We start from the raw sequence: 23523 nt of genomic DNA on the forward strand, positions 1-23523 counted from the left end.
GATATTTGATCATGTTCTCCCAATTCGAGATAACGATGGTTTAATATATGCTATGTTGTAGTCCAATGATTGTGAATAACTTTTTTTTTAATTATGGTTCACAAGAAAATGTTACATTAAGACATATTAATTGTTGTTAGCGTTAACAGTATTTGCAGTGCGGTAGTTTTTGTTGACGATGAATGTCAGATAATGAATGCAAGCGAACTCTAGCTTTTCGATAAGTAATGGACTCATAAATCTTACATTTATGTCCTTGAAAATATTAACCTTAATTTGCAATTAATCTAGAAAAAATCATATACATTTTTCTGATGTTATCATAATCAATAATCAATAGATATAATTACCCTAAACTCAATTTTATGTGAAAAAGGATCTATTATTACTCCATTGTCAGCACAAAAGCTATGACCGTCTCTTCAATCTTAAAAAATGGAAAGAACAGATAAAAACGACACTGTTTTAGTTTTTATAATCTTAATTTGTAAAATTTAGTTATGTGTCTAATTAATATTTACAATAAGCTTTATTTTCTTTCAATCTTTATTTCTATTGATTCAGCCCTCTCCCCATAATCAATTTTACATTTAATTGGTCATTTACTAGGAAAATACAAATCCACGTAAAGAAGAGATATTAAAAATTAAAATAACGTAACAAAAGGGGGGCTATACTTCTATGAATTACTTACATCATAATATTTCATGAATTAATCTATAACTAATACGCAAACGATAAATATATTTGTGAAAATAAATACAGCACAAAGAAGTCCGAGAATCGTCCCTAGCGTGCCACGTGGAGTAGCTAGCCGGACAAATGTCTTGAAGCCAATACTGACACCCACTGTTTAGTTGCATGCCCCTAGAAACACTAAAGTCAATGGAATATTATTGGATTCGTGTGTAGCTACAAATCTTAATACACCTACATATACTTTTCCTTTTCGTTTCTATCATAAGAGTATCTGTAACGCAAGGGGCCGGACCGCCCGTCCCGAGCGTTGCACGGAGGAGAGTCACGGCACAGGCCCGTCCCGAGGCCGCGTTCCCGGCCTGGAACGGCATTGCACGGTAACGGGTCGCAACTGTACAGTCCCGGCCCAGCATTACACGCTCCTCGGGCCTGGCCGCAACCAATTTTTTTTTTTAAAATTTGAAAATTTTTCTATAAATACTACTCCATTTTCATACACATTCAACTTCATATTCAACTTCAAATCTCTTCCTAGAACAACACACTCGCCTCCAAGCCGATCTAATCGAAGAAATTTGGACTCGCACCAATGTTTTCCAGAATTGACGTTATATTTTTATGTATTTTATTTTCAGTTTTAAAATATATATGTTGTAATTTTGCAGTATTCGATGAAATTAAATTTTCCGTTTTATAAATTTCCAGCGTTTTTTATTTTACGAGTTAAATAGGTTGGAGTTGTGAATAGTGTCATTTATTAGTTGCGGCCCGGGCCGCAACCTGCAGGGTTACAGCAGTTGGAGCCTGGGCCGTAACTGTAGAGGAATGATGACGTGGAGGGGACTTGCGACCGGAAATGGGGATGGGGTTAATGATGCCATAATCATATTTTATTTCATTGAAAAATATTCTCTCACATAATAATATATAAATAAAGTTGTATATATTTTCTATTTTCAATTAACATATAAAATAGTACTAATATTTTCTAAATTTCCTTATCATTATTATTCAAGTGTAACCTCTACTTCCCCTGTTTCATAATAATGGAGACATTTTTTTTTACACAGATATTAAGAAAATTGTGTTATTTGAATTAAATAAAGTGGAAAATGAAAAAAGATGAATCCATGAACCCCGCTCCTGTTCCTAATTTGATCATGCTCCTATTCCTAATTTGATTTAGTGATTGATATACCCACCAAATCCAAATTACACTTTTGATTTTTGAAATTTGTCTCAAATGCGACTGGAAACCTTAATAAAAGCAATATCCCCTCTTTTCTTTTCAAACATTCCTCTCCCACTCCACTTTTCTCTCTCCTCTGCCCCCTTTTCACTCACTCTGCCACGGCCACCATTATATCTCCCTTTCTCTCTCAGCAACCGCTCACACATCTCCCAATTCCCAAATACCTCTCTCTCTCTCTCTCTCATGAAAATGGCTGATGATGATGGTGTGGAAGGAGCAGGTTACTGGCTTCCCTCTGAGTTTCTCACAGACGACGATTTCGTTACCAACAAAGAGAATTCCGACTCCAAACGCTTCCCCACTGACTTCCCCTGCAATTTTCAAATTCAGGTACTTGCCTTTTTCTTCTTCATTTAATTTTTCTAATTTCTAATCTCTGTTATTTTTACCCTTCAGTCAAACAACGGCAGCCAATACGACGCCGTTGGAGATCTCGCTCTCGCCGCCGCTGAAGTCGCGAAGCAGAAGCTGAACCCCTCCCCGCCGCCGGAAGTCTGCCGGAATACATCGATTGCCAAAACGGGGAGCCTTTTTCCTCCCCAATTTGAAAACATTGGCCCAATGGCAGGGCGAGGAGGAGGAGGAATGGGGCATGACACGTGGGCCCCAAATCGGGGAAGGGTGGCTCATGGAGGCGGCGCTGCCGCTGCGGCTAAAAAGGCGTGCGCTGGAACAGGAGTGTTTTTGCCTCGCCGGTACGACACCACCGCTGTCAACTCTCATTCGGCTGCAGCCCCTCGCCGGAGTCTAGGTTTTTCCCCCCATTTCAATTTTCCCTCCATTTTTTTGTTCTTTACTGCTTTAGTTTTCAATTTTCATTATTTATGTGGTATTTATCGAATTATTATAAAATACTTAAATATCTAGAATTGGTATGACTTGTGGACCCATGTTTTGCTTGAAAAAAAAACCCAATTTCAATTGCCCATATTATGGAGTAGTAAAAATTCAGTGATAAGTGATTTGGATATATTGTGCAAATTTAGTTACACTGGTGCATATAGCAAATGACTATTGTAATTTGTAAAGATATTTTTTTCTGTGGTTAACTAATTTATCATGTAACAATGAATCTGAACCAATAATATTTTACCTTATGATGATGCACAAGTTTTGCTTCACTTAGTGCTCTGGTTAAATGTAATTGCACTCGATGCGTTTGCGTTTAGGAAAGTCAATGTAGCCCGATAGAAAATTTATTAAATTCTAGCCTAATTATTCCCACCCAATTTGCCTCTAATCTGAGTAGAGTTGATCTGAAATGGATGGGCTCTACGTCGGTGGAGACTTGATTTAAAATTGCTAAGTGAAATGTAATTTTATTTTGTTTTCTATGTTGCCACTGTGTGTTCAGCTTATCCCTTTCAAGGTAGAGAAGCCGCTCAAATTCACACCAAGCCTTTACTGTCTCATTTCGTCGAAAACGAAACCCAGCCTCTGCCTCCGCCCAAGATCAGCCGAGGCTTTGCCTCGGATCATTGTATGTTTGGATGCTTTAAACAATTCCCAAAATTCCTTTTAAACTTATTGTTAACATTTGAAAGATTAATTGGTATATTTGCAGATTCTGCAGTGGCTCGAAGGCGTGACTTGGTGGTGCTGCTACTTCAGCAACGCAGCCAGAGGTTACAATCTCCGGTGGCGGAAGGGTCAAGGATTATTGGCTGCGACCGTGGGCGCCTACCGGTGGAGTGGACTTACTGATGGATGTTACTAGTTTTTGTTTTTGTAACAAGTACCATGTGATGATCAAGTGTGTGTAAGTAAGGTAATAAGCAGATTATAAAAATGTAGGGAAGATTTGAATTGGAGTAGAAATGTCAAATGGGAGGTCAGAGGTTTGGTTGGTGTGGTTGGTTTTTCTAAGACAGTTTAACATTTTTTTGTGGACAAGGCCATTTGTTTGTTTGATAGTAATAACTTTTTTGAATGCAAATTTGATGATATTGCCAATGAATAATGACATAAATTCACGTTAATGTGATGCCTGGACAACCAAACGATGCCACTTTGAGTTTAAGAAATTGAAAATTATAGCACAAATTTGATCGAATGGAAAAATCTAGAATTTTTTAAATTTCATGATTTGTCATTCAATTTTTAAAGGACGAGAGAAATCATAATTCGATTAAATTTAATGATTTTATAGACAATTAATCCATTTTCAAATTCTTGTGCATATGATTTAACAAAATGATGATTTAAGAAAATGATGTTCAGGTATGTGGCTGACTAGTTTTTAGTCAAATTGATTATGTACATTCAGAATTAAAATATGTATATAGCAAAGATGAGCTACGTTAAATACTAGTATCTCCTTCCACCAAAATTAGACCGATTAGAAATATGGAAATACACATAATTTTATAATATGAATCTTATAATCCACAAACACTATTTTCACCATATATCTCATTCTCTGTTATTTTATCAATTGTGCATTAAAACCCGTGCTACTTATCTATTTTCAGTGAACGGAGGTAGTATTATTCTTCACTTATCTAATACTTTCTCCGTCCTAACTAAGTTGAGTAAAAACTTGAGTACGAAGATTTTTTAGAAATTGTGTTGAAAAGTAGTTGGAGATATTAATAAAGTAGGAAAGATAAATACAAAGTAAAGTATATGATGAAATAAAGTAAGAGTAATTGAATGTTTTATGTTTTTTTATCAAAAAAGAAAATGACTCAACTTAATTAAGATATCCTAATATTGAATACGTCTCAACATAGTTGGGATGGATGGAGTACTACATCCATCAAATAGAATTTTTTGGAACAACAATAATTTTGATATATAATTAATAAAGTAAGAGAGATAAAAAAAATGAGTAAAGCAAGAGAGAAATAGAATTGTAGCATATTGTAAGGTAAGCATTCTTAAATAAAAAACTTAAAAATTTTCAAATTTATTGTAATGTCCGTTTTTTTTAATTAAAGGGTGTTTGCTTTTTGTGAATATCTTGTTTAAGATATGGTGTGGTATGTTTTATTTGTTTTACATTATTTATGGGTGTGAATTTTTTTAGTTTATGGTTTGTAAAAAGCAAATTAATATCCTAATTAATAAATTAAATATCTCTCTCTCTCTCTCTCCCTCTCTCTCTCGGTTCTCTCCCTCACCCCACGATCTTCTCAACCCTCCCCCACTCCCACAAAACCGATATCTTTCCCTTCTCAATCACAATCAATCATCGGTTCTCTCTTCTCCCTCACAATCTCAACACCGGTAAGCTTCCTCCCTTCTCCCTCTCGGTTTTTACCTTCTTCCATTCACTCCCTCTCATCATCTTCTTGGATTCCTCAAGGTGATACCCTCCTTCGTCGTGAATCGGAGTCGTAAGAGGAAGTAAAGCTTTTACACTACGTTGAACTATCCGGGAAAGGTAATACAAGGCCTCAACTCTCGTTTAATTCGAAAAACATGCATGTAGGACGTTTTGGGAAGGTTTAGATGCTGAATAGGTTTTGTGATTATGTGTTGTTGTCGAGCATGTTTTGTTAGTAACTGACAGTGGGTTCCGACCCCGTTTTGACTGAGCAAACGATCTCCTTTTGGTACGAAATTTTAACCGTATAAACTTGGATGTGTCTTCGGTGTGGTGTGTAAATTTCAGCTTCTTTGGATGTCGTATGATTTTACTATGATTTTTGCAAGTAAACTGCGCAGTTCTGCGTGTGGTGTGTTCTAGGTGATGTTTTCATGTGCAATGGTTGGGTTTCTGAGTGTTGTGCTTTTGTGATGTATGTGGGTGTGTTTGGCCAAGAGATGGCTCGGAGGAATCAGTGTTTGGTTCGAGAGTTTTCGTGTGTGTTGGCCGAGAGTTGTTGGGTTCAGCCTAGGGCAGATTTGTGGAGAGTCTGGAAGGGATGATCCCAGGTGTTTGGGTGTGTTTTGGGATGTAGAATGCGTGGTGTGTTTGTCGTATAGGGTTTGAGAATCGGGGGTCAGAGGAAAAGGGGTGTAAACTAGGTGCCGAGCAGACGGCCGAGGTGGTCGGCCGAGGTGCCGAGCATGCGGCCGAGATGGTCGGCCGAGGTGCCGAGCAGGCGGCCGAGACGGTCGGTCGAGGTGCCGAGCCGGACGGCCGAGATGGTCGGCCGAGGTGCCGAACAGGCGGCCGAGACGGTCGGCCGAGGTGCCGAGCCGGACGGCCGAGATGGTCGGCCGAGGTGCCGAGCTGTGCCGAGACAGGTGCCGAGCTGTGCCGAGACATGTGCCGAGCTGTGCCGAGACAAGTGCCGAGCTGTGCCGAGACAGGTGCCGAGCTGTGCCGAGACAGGTGCCGAGCTGTGCCGAGACAGGCGGCCGAGGTGCCGAGCCAGGCGGCCGAGACGGTCGGCCGAGGTGCCGAGCCAGGCGGCCGAGACGGTCGGCCGAGGTGCCGAGCCAGGCGGCCGAGACGGTCGGCCGAGGTGCCGAGCCAGGCGGCCGAGACACCGAGCCAGGCCGAGACGCCGATCCTTTTTCCGAGCTTTTTCCGAACCTTTTCCGAGCCAAGTGAGCCGTTGCACAGTAAGGGTATGCCAGGAGTTTGAGTGTTGTGTGTGTGTCGTGTGCGCGTTTTGAGTACGTCGTATGCGTGTCGGGTGCGTGCGGGGTGTGTTTTCGGGCGTGTCTTTGTGTGTTTGGCTTATGAGATGTTGTTAAGTGTGTGTTCGTGTAACGTGCTAGATGTTGAAGTCGTCCACGTAGGAATCATGCATTGTCGTTTAAACATCGTCTACCCTGACTCTAATCATGATTTATTTATCTTTCAAAAGGGTGATCTTTTTCGAGGAAAGTGTGGTTGAAGGGAACTGTTTTAAAAGCTAAGCAATCGAGGTGGGCTTTTCTACCCTACTTTTATGTGGGTTATCTTTAAATACGGACTTTGTTCCGGAAATGTTTATGGAGGTGAACTGTTTGTCTTGCCAATTGTTTTGTTTTGAAACCTATCTGAAGTGGTTTACCACATATGTTTAATCGAATTCGGGTCTGTTGGGCTGCGAACCCTCAGGCTAGTGTACACGAGACCGGGAGCCATCTGAGAGCAAGTTGGCCGGTCTAGTTGACCTGGGGTGTGGCCACGCCCCTTGTCATGGTTGGATCAGATAGTGTATGATAGTGGGAATAAGGGTGGCAATATCTGAAAATGACTGCGCAGTCGAATTTATGAAATATATTTTGTGTACTTGGGTTACTTTCTTACACTTAAAACCCCAAGGTTACACTGATGTGGCATGACAAACTATGATTTTGGCGTGTGTCCACTGAGTGCAATAAGTACTCAGCCCTGCATGTTGTTTTCTTAATGTGCAGGTTGAGCGGCGATGGGGATGACGGATGTTGAGCAGTGAAAGCCAAATGAGTGTTTTTACTTGGTCTTTTGGATGGTGTCGTGTCGTCATACCCGGCATCATCTGTCTTTTGGTCTTTTCCGCTGCTTTGTAATCCGATACATTGTTTTTATTTAACTCTGTTTACATTAACTTTAGAAATGTCTTCTTAGTACAATGTTTGAAGTGAACTTCTTTTTAATAAATGCTTTTGGGTCAAATATTCCTGTTCTCCCCTTTCTTCCCCGCTTCTTTATTCCTCCCCTAGTCACGGTCCACCGTACTTCCTATCCTTAGGAAATGCGGGCGTGACAGAGTGGTATCAGAGCCTAGGTTTTCTCTTTCTGCTCTGGACCCAAAAAAAAAAAAAATTCTTTTTCTGACTGGAGTAAGTTTTCAAAAGTGTCATTGGCTCAACATCCGACTCATCGCACTCAACCTGAAATGAGGTAATGAAAATTTCGAAATTTTGGAAAGTATATGGAAGTGGAGGAAATTGTGATTTTGGTGTTGAAAATGATTTTTATGTAAAGTTTAAGTAAATGTTGAGACATGTGGAAGGGTACAACGTGATGTGGAAAAGTTGGAAATTATTTGAGTTATGAACTGTTATGGTGTTATGAACTGTTGATGTATGATGAACTTATATGAAAGCATGTGGCTGATGTGTGATGATATGATGACGTGAATGTTGATGTGAGCTTTTATGTGAGTATGTGTTGGCCTTTTGAATGTTTGAACTTAGACGTGATAGAATTTCACTAGTGCTTCTTGGACCTATGGTAGATAAGAGCTTTTGGCCTTTGAACACCAGCGGGTTTGGGTTAGAACAGCGATACGTGCATACACTCTCTCTCTCTCTCTTCTTCGGTTATGTACTCTGTTTTTTATACGCGAGGCGGTTGTTTCTGTTTTTCTATAGATGGCGCGTATGTTCCGAACCCCGCGACGGAGTGATCGCGATAGACTTAGGGCACAGAGGGTGCTCAGGGATTATAGAGTGTACCGGAAGAAGGATCACGTACCGTTGATCGAGTTCGTGGCACACTTCGACACCCTCTGGAGGGCAGCTCAGGAGTTCGGAGTGACAGAGCATGACGGCATTGAGAAGCTAATAGATTTGCTTCCCGATAGCTGGAAGGAGTGGGCCGAAAGAACGGCGAGGAGGTACACGTGGCATGAGCCCGCTACCGACGACATGGTGGGTGACATGGCTGGCTTTCGGAAAGCCGTGTATTGTGCACTGGTGGACTCTCGAGAGGAGCAGCCCCCACAGGAGGTGGAAGAGAGGGTCGTGTATCAGGACAAGTATGTGAGCATGTACGAGGGTGAACAAGGGTATGAAGATGTTTATGAGGAGGCTCTGCCAGGGAACTCCGAGGAGGACGACGACGAAGACCCGGAGGAAGGGCCTATGGATGAGGATGATAGAGTCGTAGTCTAGAATTAGAATAGTTCGTTGTCTTTTCAGTTTTTGCTTTCAGTACGATCTACTCTTGGGAACAATGTTGGCCTTCTTTCTTTTAATGAGAATTTGGATTTTGATATATATATCCTATGTGTTGCATCTTATACTACATGAAGATTTTATAAGAAAATTTTGAGAAAGTGGTAATTTTGGATGAGAATTGTAGTAACACTTTTTGGATATTGAATCAGAATGCCGCCAAGACGTGCACGCCAACCACGACAAGGACCCAACGTGGAGGCACCACCTCCACCACCACCGCCACCACCACCTCCACCCCCGCCTCAACAAGAAAGATTCATAGTTACGTTCTCAAGGCAGAATCCCCCAAAATTTGACGGACAAGGAGACCCATCCAAAGCGGAAGAGTGGATACGCGGCCTCGAGCGTATCTTCAGGGCCATGGAGTGCACAGATAGGGAGCGCATTGCTGGTGCTACCTTTCAACTGTCAGGTGCTGCCGATTACTGGTGGGAGACTCGGCAAAGAACTATGAATCCTGCCCGCCTGGAGGCGCTAACATGGGAGGAGTTTAAAGTAGAGATCGATAACAAGTATGTTCCAAAGACGTACAGACGGGCCAAGGTGGTTGAGTTCCACACACTAAGCCAAGGCCGAATGACTGTAACCGAGTATGACCGAGCCCTCGCGCAGATGGCACGATATGCGCCCGAGTTGATGGACACCGATGAGAAATGGGCGGTGAAGTTCCGGGCCGGGCTCAGAGATGAGATAAAGGCCGCATTGGCCTGTCGAGGAGAACTCTCCTACTCGGAGATCTTGACTTGTGCACTGGACGTGGAAGATGCACTCCCTAAGCCAAGAGTTGTGGCAACAACAAACGCGACACCTCTACAAGCTCAGCCGGGCCACCAAGAGAAGAGGAGGTGGGATGGTGACCAGGCTCAGTATGGTGGTAAGAGGCCACAACACATGAGGAACCCACCCTACAATGGCGGGAGACAGAATACTTTCCAACCGAGGGCAAACTTTCCGCCGAGGAACCCTCAATGTGGAAGGTGCTTCAAGTACCACGCCGGGGAGTGTCGAGACCCTAGGTGCTTCAACTGTGGTGGGAGTGGCCACTACATCCGAAATTGCCCAAACAAGCACATGGGAACGGGAACGAGACAGAACCAGCTAGGTTTCCGTCCACAATCCCAGGCACTACCTGCACCTCCACCGCAACAACGCCGCCAAGGATTACCATCGCAAGCAAGGGCCTACGCCTTGAAGGGGAAACAGCCGGCAAACGGGAAAGAAACCTTTGAGCAAGGAAACTTGGCAGGTATGGGCACACTTCTCAATATGCCTATAGTTGTCTTGTTTGATACGGGTGCGTCGCATTCCTTTATATCAACGTCTTGTGTGGATACTTTGGAATTACCTACTGTTAAGACCGAACCCACTATGAGTGTGACCTCACCGGTAGGCGGGGCTATAGATATATCCCGATCTTGTGCATGTGTGAACTTTGGAATAGGTGAACTCAGTTTAGTGGCTTATAATTTGCAAGTAATGACGATGGGTAGCGTAGACATAATCTTGGGTATGGATTGGTTAGCGGAGAACCACGTTACCCTTCATTGTAGAGAAAGGGAAATTTCGTTTGAAACCCCCGGAAAAGAGCCGATGAAGTTTCACGGAGTCCCAATGAGCCGACGCAAGTCCATTATCTCTGCGCTGCAAGCCACTACAATGATGAGGAAGGGATGTCCAGCGTACCTTGTTTATTTGAATGGGGAGGAGAAGAAAGACAGGAAGATAGAAGATGTGGCGATAGTGAGTGAATATCCCGATGTCTTCCCCGATGCATTGCCGGGACCCCCACCCGACAGGCAAGTAGAATTCACGATCGATCTGGAGCCCGGATCGGCACCAATATCCAAAGCATCTTATAGAATGGCGCCAAAAGAGTTGGAGGAGCTTAAGGTGCAACTGCAAGAGCTACTGGAATTGGGATTCATTAGACCTAGCGTGTCACCATGGGGAGCACCAGTGTTGTTCGTAAAGAAGAAGGATGGAACGATGAGGATGTGCAACGACTATCGGGAGCTAAACAAACTAACGCTGAAGAACAAGTATCCACTACCAAGGATAGACGACTTGTTTGACCAACTTCGAGGGGCAGGAGTCTTCTCTAAGATGGATTTGAGGTCTGGGTACCATCAGCTGAGGGTTCGGCGAGAAGATGTACCCAAGACAGCTTTTCGAACAAGATATGGTCATTATGAGTTCGTTGTAATGCCTTTTGGACTGACGAACGCCCCGGCAGTGTTCATGGACCTTATGAACCGCGTGTTCCATCCATTTCTGGATCGGTTTGTCCTGGTTTTCATCGATGACGTGCTTGTTTACTCAAAGAACGAGGAGGAGCACAAAGAGCACTTGAGAACCGTCCTAGCAACTCTAAGGGACGAGAAACTATATGCCAAGTTCAGTAAATGCGAGTTTTGGCTCAAGGAAGTAAATTTTCTTGGACATGTAGTAACTTCAGATGGAATTCGTGTAGATCCGGCCAAGGTAGAAGCGGTGCAGGAGTGGAAGTCACCTTCTACACAAAACGAAATCCGAAGCTTTTTAGGACTGGCGGGCTATTATCGAAGATTCATCGAGGGATTCTCGAAGATAGCAAGGCCAATGACGCAACAACTGAAAAAGGGAGTCAAGATGATTTGGACGCCAGAATGTGAGGCGAGCTTTCAGTTGTTGAAGGAGAAATTGACCACCGCACCAATCCTAGCTGTGCCGGAGCCAGAGACTGACTATGCAGTATATACGGATGCGTCGAAGGTGGGACTGGGATGTGTGCTTATGCAGAAGGGGAAAGTGATTGCATATGCATCGAGACAATTGAAGCCCCATGAACTGAATTATCCGACGCATGACTTGGAACTGGCAGCTGTGGTACATGCTTTGAAGATCTGGAGACATCATCTTTATGGAGTCCGTTGTGAGATATACACGGACCATAAGAGTCTAAAGTACTTCTTTGAGCAAAAGGAGTTGAACATGCGCCAACGTAGGTGGCTCGAGTTGGTAAAGGACTACGATTGTGGTATAAATTACCATCCGGGAAAAGCAAACGTAGTGGCCGATGCTCTTAGTAGGAAGTCTCAATCTCAGCTGGCCACCTTTCTTACTATCGAGGAGAGTATAATCCAAGAGTTCAGTAAGATGCGCTTGGAAGTGGTGAGAATGCCCGAGACTGTGGAAGGGATAGTAGCCACGTTGGTGATGGAACCCGACTTAAGAGCCAGAATTGTAGAAGCTCAACGGCGAGATACGTTACTAGAAAAGATTCGCTCAGAAGTGAGGACGGGTGAACTCGGAAATTTTCGTGAGGCAGCGGATAATGGTCTCACATACAAGGGAAGGTTGTGTGTGCCTAAGGATGAAGGCCTGAGGATGGAAATCATGAGAGAAGCACATGAAACCCCATACGCTGCTCATCCAGGGAGCACCAAAATGTATCAAGACTTGAAAAGACAGTTTTGGTGGAACGGTATGAAAAAGCATGTTGCGGCATTTGTGGAGAGATGCCTAGCATGTCAACAAGTAAAGGCGCTACACCAACGGTCCTATGGGAAATTGCAACCCCTCGAGATTCCGGAATGGAAGTGGGAACATATTGCAATGGACTTTGTGGTAGGACTGCCAAAATCCCAGCGAGGGAACACGGTGATTTGGGTGATTATAGATCGCCTCACCAAATCTGCCCATTTTGTGCCGGTTCGTGCCACTTATGGATCCGATCAGTTGGCTAAGGTATATGTACGGGAAATTATACGCTTGCATGGAGTTCCAGCGACAATCACATCTGATCGTGATGCTAAATTCACTTCTAGATTTTGGACAAGCCTGCAGCGCGAGTTGGGGACTAAGTTGAATTTCAGTACAGCGTTCCACCCGCAAACCGACGGGCAGTCGGAGAGAACGATACAAGCATTGGAGGACATGCTACGAGCCGTGGTGCTAGATCGAGGCGTAGGTTGGGAAGAAGTGTTGCCCTTGGTAGAGTTCGCTTACAATAATAGTTACCAGGCGACTATCAAGATGGCCCCATATGAGGCCTTGTATGGAAAGAAGTGTAGATCGCCACTTTATTGGGATGAAGTGGGTGAGAGAAGAATTCTCGGACCAGACTCTGTAGAAGAGATGATAGAGATTGTCCGACAAATCCGTGGGAGGATCAAGGAGGCACAAGATCGACAGAAATCTTATGCGGATGTTCGAAGGACCGAGTTACAGTTCGAGGTCGGGGAAAAGGTCTTTCTGAAAGTTTCCCCTTCTAAGGGAATAACTCGTTTTGGAGTGAAGGGAAAGCTGAGACCCCGATTTATTGGTCCATACGAGATTTTGGATAGAGTCGGCGTGGTAGCATACAGGTTGGCTCTACCACCAAGCTTTGGAAATGTGCACAACGTCTTCCATGTGTCACAATTGAGGAAGTACGTGTTTGACCCCACACACATCGTTCACCAAGAAGAGATGATGGTCCTAAATCCCGATCTAAGCTATGAGGAGAAGCCCGAGGCCATTTTGGACCGAAGAGTGCAAGAATTGAGGAATAAGTCAATTGCTTCGGTGAAAGTACGGTGGAGGAATCATGGAGTCGAAGAAGCAACATGGGAATTAGAAGATAAGATGAGAGAGAAGTTTCCGGAGCTGTTTGAGTAATCTAGGGAAATTTCGGGACGAAATTTTTTTTAAGGTGGGAGGAATGTAATGTCCGTTTTTTTTAATTAAAGGGTGTTTGCTTTTTGTGAATATCTTGTTTAAGATATGGTGTGGTATGTTTTATTTGTTTTACATTATTTATGGGTGTGAATTTTTTTAGTTTATGGTTTGTGAAAAGCAAATTAATATCCTAATTAATAAATTAAATATCTCTCTCTCTCTCTCTCCCTCTCTCTCTCGGTTCTCTCCCTCACCCCACGATCTTCTCAACCCTCCCCCACTCCCACAAAACCGATATCTTTCCCTTCCCAATCACAATCAATCATCGGTTCTCTCTTCTCCCTCACAATCTCAACACCGGTAAGCTTCCTCCCTTCTCCCTCTCGGTTTTTACCTTCTTCCATTCACTCCCTCTCATCATCTTCTTGGATTCCTCAAGGTGATACCCTCCTTCGTCGTGAATCGGAGTCGTAAGAGGAAGTAAAGCTTTTACACTACGTTGAACTATCCGGGAAAGGTAATACAAGGCCTCAACTCTCGTTTAATTCGAAAAACATGCATGTAGGACGTTTTGGGAAGGTTTAGATGCTGAATAGGTTTTGTGATTATGTGTTGTTGTCGAGCATGTTTTGTTAGTAACTGACAGTGGGTTCCGACCCCGTTTTGACTGAGCAAACGATCTCCTTTTGGTACGAAATTTTAACCGTATAAACTTGGATGTGTCTTCGGTGTGGTGTGTAAATTTCAGCTTCTTTGGATGTCGTATGATTTTACTATGATTTTTGCAAGTAAACTGCGCAGTTCTGCGTGTGGTGTGTTCTGGGTGATGTTTTCATGTGCAATGGTTGGGTTTCTGAGTGTTGTGCTTTTGTGATGTATGTGGGTGTGTTTGGCCAAGAGATGGCTCGGAGGAATCAGTGTTTGGTTCGAGAGTTTTCGTGTGTGTTGGCCGAGAGTTGTTGGGTTCAGCCTAGGGCAGATTTGTGGAGAGTCTGGAAGGGATGATCCCAGGTGTTTGGGTGTGTTTTGGGATGTAGAATGCGTGGTGTGTTTGTCGTATAGGGTTTGAGAATCGGGGGTCAGAGGAAAAGGGGTGTAAACTAGGTGCCGAGCAGACGGCCGAGGTGGTCGGCCGAGGTGCCGAGCATGCGGCCGAGATGGTCGGCCGAGGTGCCGAGCAGGCGGCCGAGACGGTCGGTCGAGGTGCCGAGCCGGACGGCCGAGATGGTCGGCCGAGGTGCCGAACAGGCGGCCGAGACGGTCGGCCGAGGTGCCGAGCCGGACGGCCGAGATGGTCGGCCGAGGTGCCGAGCTGTGCCGAGACAGGTGCCGAGCTGTGCCGAGACAGGTGTCGAGCTGTGCCGAGACAGGTGCCGAGCTGTGCTGAGACAGGCGGCCGAGGTGCCGAGCCAGGCGGCCGAGACGGTCGGCCGAGGTGCCGAGCCAGGCGGCCGAGACGGTCGGCCGAGGTGCCGAGCCAGGCGGCCGAGACACCGAGCCAGGCCGAGACGCCGATCCTTTTTCCGAGCTTTTTCCGAACCTTTTCCGAGCCAAGTGAGCCGTTGCACAGTAAGGGTATGCCAGGAGTTTGAGTGTTGTGTGTGTGTCGTGTGCGCGTTTTGAGTACGTCGTATGCGTGTCGGGTGCGTACGGGGTGTGTTTTCGGGCGTGTCTTTGTGTGTTTGGCTTATGAGATGTTGTTAAGTGTGTGTTCGTGTAACGTGCTAGATGTTGAAGTCGTCCACGTAGGAATCATGCATTGTCGTTTAAACATCGTCTACCCTGACTCTAATCATGATTTATTTATCTTTCAAAAGGGTGATCTTTTTCGAGGAAAGTGTGGTTGAAGGGAACTGTTTTAAAAGCTAAGCAATCGAGGTGGGCTTTTCTACCCTACTTTTATGTGGGTTATCTTTAAATACGGACTTTGTTCCGGAAATGTTTATGGAGGTGAACTGTTTGTCTTGCCAATTGTTTTGTTTTGAAACCTATCTGAAGTGGTTTACCACATATGTTTAATCGAATTCGGGTCTGTTGGGCTGCGAACCCTCAGGCTAGTGTACACGAGACCGGGAGCCATCTGAGAGCAAGTTGGCCGGTCTAGTTGACCTGGGGTGTGGCCACGCCCCTTGTCATGGTTGGATCAGATAGTGTATGATAGTGGGAATAAGGGTGGCAATATCTGAAAATGACTGCGCAGTCGAATTTATGAAATATATTTTGTGTACTTGGGTTACTTTCTTACACTTAAAACCCCAAGGTTACACTGATGTGGCATGACAAACTATGATTTTGGCGTGTGTCCACTGAGTGCAATAAGTACTCAGCCCTGCATGTTGTTTTCTTAATGTGCAGGTTGAGCGGCGATGGGGATGACGGATGTTGAGCAGTGAAAGCCAAATGAGTGTTTTTACTTGGTCTTTTGGATGGTGTCGTGTCGTCATACCCGGCATCATCTGTCTTTTGGTCTTTTCCGCTGCTTTGTAATCCGATACATTGTTTTTATTTAACTCTGTTTACATTAACTTTAGAAATGTCTTCTTAGTACAATGTTTGAAGTGAACTTCTTTTTAATAAATGCTTTTGGGTCAAATATTCCTGTTCTCCCCTTTCTTCCCCGCTTCTTTATTCCTCCCCTAGTCGCGGTCCACCGTACTTCCTATCCTTAGGAAATGCGGGCGTGACATTTATAAGGTACGATTCAAACTGGCAATAATTTCTATTTTTAAGAGACTAAATTAACATGCACAGAAAATTGCTAAATATTATTTTAATCATTCAAAATTAAATAATTTTATATGAAATTTTTAAAAAAAGCCAATTATCTCGAATAAAAACCCTAGCTACGTAATAGTATAGCGTTTGCGTAAAGAAGAGAGCGATGTAGACAGAATTGATTGACACATACAGCGAAACACTGTACACTTACTCACAGTGACGTCGTTTTGACGGCTTCTTTTTCAGATTTCAAAGTTCAGAGAGTGGGAAACATTTTCGTTATTTGTAGACGCTTTATCTTTCTTCACTATATTCTTTCCACACATCTAAACTAAATTAATGGCTAATCAAATCCACGTCTATTATTTTAAATTTCACTTATAATACCAATAAATTACTCCAAATTTCGTTCACAATTAGAGTAGTACTCCCTCACTCCCATTAGAAATAAAACGTTTTCTTTTTTAATTTGTTCCATTGAAAATGAAATATTTCTAAAAATGGAAACAATACTTTTTATTTTTTCTTTTTTCTTACTTTACTCTTTCTTCATTAACTTATAAAACAATACTACATAAAATCCCGTGCTGAAAAACAAATGTTGCATATTTAATGGGACGTAGAGAGTATTAAAATATCTAAAATATTTTCTCATTCTTTATCTTTTTCAGACCATCCACAATGCCGCCCAGCCGACCGCCCAGGCGCCGGCGCTCGGCGGTTCGCTGGGCGGTCTATTGCAGTCGCCCAGCGGGCGAATGGAGAGAGAAACCGCGCAGCGCTGGGCGGTCCGCTCGGCGCTATTGCAGCGTCCGGATCGCCCAGCGCACCGCCTAGCGCGAATTTTTTTTTTCCGAAACACTATATATACGCGCTTTGCTCGTCATTTTCATTCGCACCACTTGTTTTAACGTATTTTTTTTAATTAATGTATTTTTTAAAATAAATGTACTTTTTAAAATTATTGTACTTTTTTAAATTTTAATATTATTATTAAACTTTTCCTGTATATGTCTCGTAAATTAAATTTCGTATATTGTGTGATTGTTAATTATTTTATTTTGTATATATTTGTTAATAGTGATGTGGATATTATGTGGCTAGGCTATGACTGAGCTATTGCTGGACTATTTGCTTGTTTTGATGATGTGACATGAGGATTTTTAGTGCTGATAATGTGGCAGTGGCTAGGCTATGACTGGACTATTACTGGGCTATTCCTATTGTGGATGGTCTCAATGAAATCATACCACGTAATGACAAACGACGTTATAGTTATTAAAAAAGTAAATTAAACAGTTTTATGTAAGAACGTTATGCGAGTCAATTATTTGCCGTACAAGGTTTGCGTCTTTTGGACTATCTTTCATTTGATTAGCATAGCAATAAAATAAATAAACGAATTACATTGCCATTAAAGAAATAGATTACCAACTCCAACCTACAATTAGAGTCAAAATTATGGTCCACCATAAACTAACAAATCAATTACACCAATTTTTTTCATGAAATTTTGTTACTCCTATTTAATACTCCTTCCGTCCCGCAATAGGAGTCACATTTAGTGTGAGCACGTGTTTTAAGAAATATAAAGAATAGTGGGTCGAAAATGTTAATTGAATACATGATCCACTTTTTTTTATATTGCTTTTATAATAGAATGTGAGTGCAATGAGTTAGTGAAATATGAGACCTATTTATAAAAGTGAAATGTGACTCTTATTGTGGGACGGAGGGAGTATTTTGTAGTGGGTTGAAAATGTTAATGGAATATATGATCTACTTTTTTATATTGCTTTTATAATGGAATGTGACTGCAATGAGTTAGTGAAATATGAGACCTATTTTCTAGTTACGGTAAAAGTGAAATGTGACTCTTATTGTGGGACGGAGAGAGTATTTTTTCTCGACTGTGGCGTATTAAGAGGGGGTGACATCAAACTAGGAAAAGGATCTATTTTTCTTGTTAAGGTCGGCCGTAAATGCTATAGTCATCTCCTTGATTTGCATTAAAAAAAGACATAAAACGACACCATGTTATAATTTTCTTAGTTTACATTCTGAAATTACAAGTTAGTAGTACCATTTTTTAAATAAAAAATCTCCCATCCTCGCTATAAATCATTTCCATTCTGACATGCCTCCATAAAAAAAAGTTATATTTGAATCAGCCACTATTGTTGTTATTGGAGCTCAAAGCTGAAATTTTAGACATTTCATTTGTGTGTTTTTGCTATAATTAGGTCATGATGGTCGTATCACACATTTCATGTAATTGAGCTACGTTTGCAAAGTGGAGTAAGATTTGGTAGAATTCTAATGATTCAAATTATAGGATTTGTTAGCCTAATAGTTATAGTTAATGATCGATTTGTGATGTAAGAAATCGGGAAAGTTGGAAGGGGTGTTTTCTTTTTCATCATATTTTGGTTTAATAGATAAAATGTTTATATAAATATGGTGGTTACCTTTGTTGACATATTCTTATTGAGTTATTAGTAGTATATTTTTGTTGACACAACTTTGCCTAAAAATGATTAGTATCTCAAAATGCCTCAAAAATTCACACATGACTTGCGAAACACTATAAGAAATCAAACTATTTCGATTTCTCATTGTTTCGTAACTCGTGTCCGAATTTTGAAATATTGCCAAATACTACTTTTTTAAGTGTCTAGTGGCGGGCCCGGCCCGGCCCTATTTTACCATGTTTGATTTTTATAAACTTGTTTTTTTAGAACTTTGGCAATGAGTGTAAGTTTACAATCTGGGCCCAATTTTTATCTTTGGGCCTAATGGTTGTACATTACAAGAATATAGTAAGCTAGTTATAAAGAATTGGAAAGCATAGGCCTATTTAACTAGTTATTACAATTATAATGATTTGGTTGGTACGTAATTACGTAAATCAATCTATTTACTTAGTTTTATGGTACGAGGAACGTAATCAAATGCAAACTCTAAATATTGTATAAATTATAAACTATGATCTAGACAGTTAAAAAATGTCAACAGAATATTAAATGATAGCAACAGAAAATATCAACATAGTGTCAATGGTTGACACCGTGTTGACATTGTGTTGATATTGTGTTGACATCAAAATCTTGAAATTTACATTTTGTTGACATTGTGTTGACACCGTGTTAAAAAGTTTGGAGTTTGTAAAATATATAGAGTTTGCATTTTATTATTGTCCTATAGTTTGATATATGGATACACGAATTTATTGAGTTAATTACAATGAACTATAGTATATAGATGCATGAAAATATTTCATTTTGATATATTGAAAAACTATTTATAGTACATATTAGCTTTACCGAACATTTTCAAATAAATTTAAAAACATATTTATTACTAATTTATAAAGAGGTAAACTATAAGGGTTTTATTTATTAATTTTTTTTTATGTATGTGACCACTAAGAGTGTCCACAATGGTGGTCTTCAACGGCCACCATTTGTGGCCCGGCCACCAATTGTGGCTCCCATGTGGCCTTTGTAATGGCAAATGTAAAAAAGTCAATGCAAATTCAAAGGGCCACCAAATGTGGCCCTCTAAAATGTTAAATTTTTTTTTGCTTTTTTTTAATGTTATTTTTTAATTTAATTTAATGTTATTAAATTTTAGTAGATTAATAATTTGGATAATAAAAATAATTTAATAAAGAGAGAAGTAGAGACAAATTTTCGTCGTACTATTAATAGGGGAAAATTCTACAACGAAAATATTTTAAAAACACAACATAATAATAAAAAGATAAAAAACGCCACCGCTTCCTACTCGGTGGCGTCATCGGAATCCGGCACATCTTCTTCACCTCCTCCACCGCCGCCGACACCGGCCCCACTGCCACTTGCTTCGCCCGTCGCCGACCCATCGGAGAAGCCCAACTTCGACCTCAACCTAAGAATGAGGTCGTAGTACATCATCTTGGTGATAGGGTCCGTCAACTTCTCGTACAAGGACAAGTTATCCTGGAGTTGCTTCATCATCTGCACCTCCAGTGTTTGAGTCAACGCCGCGGTCGGTGTTGAATGGTGCGGTGTCGCCGCGCTCGCCCGAGAGACTTGGGAAGCGGATCTAGCTTCCCGGATGGCGGATTGTTGGCCCTGCGGGCGCTGGCGCCTCGACATTGTCGAGGGGGGCTCATCCCTCACATCGTCATTCAGGTCGAATGCACGTGAGTCGGTACCACTGCTGTACGTGCCGTCGGCCCCGATTTTTGTCCGCTTCCCAGTAGGACCGGTCTCATCGTCGCAGATCGCCTTGAATTGAGGGGAGTCTCGGAGAAGCATGTATTCATTCCAGTAGGTGAACTTGGGCCAGTGTTCAGTATTAAACAACTGATACGATAACGCCCGTACGTCGCCTTCGCTGCGGCCGCTTTCGGCATTCTGGAGCTGTCTCTCGTAAATGTTCCTGAACCTCTTCACAGCTCTACTGATCCGGCCGAACTTCTTCCGGATCTGGCCTTCATCACGTCCGGCACTGCCTTCTGGTTTGAAGCCGTTGTACACCGTCAGGACGCGCCTCCAGAAGCAAATGTCGGTCTGATCCGTGCCGATGACTGGATTCGTCGTGACCGCCTCCAATGCCCGCGCAACAGCGAGGGATTCGTCGTCGTTATACTTCTCGCCTCGCCGATCACCACCGCCTCGGCTACCGCCGGTGGCCGGCTCTCTGTCTCCACCTCGCCCGCCGCCGGTAGGCCCATGCTCGCCGCCGCCTCGCCCGCCACCGCCTCGCCTTCCACCGCCGCTGCCTCGCCTCCCACCGCCGCCGCCTCGCCTCCCACTCCCACCGCCGCCACCTCGCCCCCCACCACCGCCGGTTCGGCGACCCCCGGTGGGGGCCTCCATCTCCACACTACCGGATGTCGGGGGCTCCGGTGTACCCATCAACTGTTCCCATGTGAATCTATCAGATTCAGACAGAGGAGACGGGGAGTATTGGAATTGGGAGGATTGGAATTGCTGGGACGGGTTGTTGATCGCGTCCATATTCGGTCGGTAGTCCCCGAACCCCGATGGTTGGCGAACCAAGTTCCTCTGCTGGGATGGCTGGACCCGGAATTGGGGCGAGTGCGGACTCCACGTCTGATTGGGGAAGTTGCCGTATCCCGGGTCTCCATACCCCGGGGAATTACCATCTCCACCTTGCATTTTTTGTAGTGTTTGAGAGTGTAAAATGAAGGGATTGGAAGTGTAGAATGAAGTGAAAAAATGGAAATGAGAGTGTATATTTATAAAAAAATTTCGAAATAAAAAAAAATTAAATTCCGCGGCTCAGCCGCGAAACGCGGCTCGATGCAATGGAGGGCCGCGGCTCACACGGCTCAGCCGCGTGAAGGCCGCGGCCGCGGCTCAGCCACGTCTCTCACCCCAGGGCCGCGGCTCTCGGCCTCTGCAATGGGGGGCCGCGCACCGAGCCGCGGGCCGCAGACCCCGAAGTACGCGTGCCAGATCCAAAGTCGGTAGTCGGCAACGGCCTCGAGTACAACGGTTGGGTGGGTGCCTTTGTGGCCGCTCGTGTAGGAACCCCTCCAAGCCACCGGGCAATTCTTCCATTGCCAGTGCATGCAATCGACACTGCCAAGCATCCCGGGGAATCCGTGCACTTGTTCGTGCAGGTTGAGGAGGAACTGACAATCCTCCGTGGTTGGCCTCCGGAGAAATTCGTCACTAAAGGCTGCCCGGACGCCTCTGCAGAAGTTGAGCAAGCACAAGCGCCCAGTGCTGTCTCCGATGTGCAGGTATTCGTCGAATATGTCGGCCGTTTGTCAAGTCGCAAGCTGCCAGATGGCTGCAGTACATTTCTGCAGCGTCGTGTGGCTGGGACGACCGACCGCGTCGAACCCTTCTCGGAAGAACTCCTCCCTGGCCGCCAAAGTATACGCTATGTGGAGAAATAGCGGTTTCCGCATGCGGAAACGGCGACGGAAATAGGTATCTCCCCAAATCGGGTTATCGCAGAAGTAGTCGCGTACTAACCGTGCGGCGGCTTCCTCCCGGTTCCGATTGATGTACTTCCGGGAGCGTCGTGGGGGTGGTGCAGCTTCCTCCGCCTCTCGTCGTCGATCTTCTTCGAGTGATTGTTCCATTAATTGACGCATTTGCTCAAAAGGATCCATTTGTTTGAGTTGATTGAAGATGGAAATTGGAGTGATAGAGAGGATTTGAGAGGAATAGATGTGTGTTTGTGTTTGAAATGAGTATGAAATAGAATTATTTATAGAGTAAAAAAATTAAAAAATTTAAAAAATGAAAATAAAAATTTAACGGTAATATAAAAAAAAAAATTTAATTAAAAATCAATATTTAAAAAAAAAAACGAATTATTGCGTCATCAGTGACGACGCCCACTCGCGGGCCAGCGAGTGGGCGTCACGCACGCATGGGGACGTGCCACGTGTCCCTGGCGCGTGACGAGCCATCTCGTCTCGTGTCTCGCCGAGATGAGCTACTCGACGAGACGGGCGCGAGATAGAGACGAGATGGGCGCTGCAATGCGTCTCGCGGGGTCTCGTCTCTCCGAGACGAGACGCGAGCCCGGCGCGAAACGCGTCGTGGATGGTCTCATACACATTCTTCCAATGCAACACTCAATTTCCCATTATAGTGAATTAAAGTGTTACAGGAAAAACAAAAGCCGAAATCGTGTCTACATTTAATATCCCAAATTCCCAATCCACATATTTAGAAAGTTTATTATTAACACGCTTTCCTAATATAATCTTCTCTCCACTTTACTACACAACTTTCAAACATTTGCCAAATATAAAACTTCTCTTCACTTTACTATACAATTTTCTAACATATCCATTTATGAATATAAAGTTTTTTCAAACATACCCATTTATTCAACTATGCATAACCTTTTATAATTTCATAACTTTTTCATAGCTTGCAAGACACGTCGAAGACAACCCATGGTCAAAAGATAATTTTCTTCGTCAAATCAATTTACTAAAATAATAGTTCTACCATAGTTTACTTAGACAGTTAAGACTTTCACTTCACCACGACACTATCAGTCTATCACAAATGTCTCATGAAATTTCATTTAATATTCTATTCTTATGAAATTACCAAAATATCATTTTATTTGAATTTTTATACAGAAGCTTTTATTATCATATGAAATCATGGTAAGATTGTTTTCTAAAAATTTATAACTCTGAAAAATTTGAAACAACTCCTATCAAGAATTTTTACTGCATACGCTACAAAAATCGGGTTATAGCAAGCAAATATTAGCAATATCCGCATATGATCGCTAAATACCAAGCCAATGCTCTATATGTGCTCGGTGAATTGGCGATGAGCGCCATACCGAGCACTACAAGCATTTGGCGAAAGCTGCTCAAGAGAGCGTGGTTGAAG

At 43.1% G+C, this 23523-nt stretch overlaps 1 protein-coding gene across 2 annotated transcripts; it reads left to right on the top strand.

Annotated features, from left to right (window-relative positions):
• The first annotated feature begins 1982 nt into the window (after positions 1-1982).
• LOC121773778 lies at positions 1983-3849 on the top strand. Of its 2 annotated transcripts, XM_042170697.1 has the most exons (4): positions 1983-2281; positions 2348-2702; positions 3306-3431; positions 3516-3849. In XM_042170697.1, exons 1-4 carry the CDS (start codon positions 2135-2137, stop codon positions 3653-3655), a joined length of 768 nt encoding a protein of 255 aa, XP_042026631.1. In that variant the 5' UTR covers positions 1983-2134; the 3' UTR covers positions 3656-3849. The 2 variants fall into 2 exon arrangements, with proteins under 2 accessions (XP_042026631.1, XP_042026632.1); XM_042170698.1 differs by lacking the exon at positions 3306-3431.
• The last annotated feature ends 19674 nt before the right edge of the window (positions 3850-23523 follow it).

Source organism: Salvia splendens, chromosome 17 (assembly GCF_004379255.2).
Source record: "Salvia splendens isolate huo1 chromosome 17, SspV2, whole genome shotgun sequence".
Classification (NCBI taxonomy): Eukaryota; Viridiplantae; Streptophyta; class Magnoliopsida; order Lamiales; family Lamiaceae; genus Salvia; species Salvia splendens.

Bases quoted from the DNA above. Each gene is read 5' to 3' on its own strand.
- LOC121773778 (XM_042170697.1), top strand. From the start codon at position 2,135: ATGAAAATGGCTGATGATGATGGTGTGGAAGGAGCAGGTTACTGGCTT. The intron at 2,703-3,305 runs GTTTTTCCCCCC...CTGTGTGTTCAG, and splicing joins AGCCCCTCGCCGGAGTCTAG to CTTATCCCTTTCAAGGTAGA. The intron at 3,432-3,515 runs GTATGTTTGGAT...GTATATTTGCAG, and splicing joins AGGCTTTGCCTCGGATCATT to ATTCTGCAGTGGCTCGAAGG.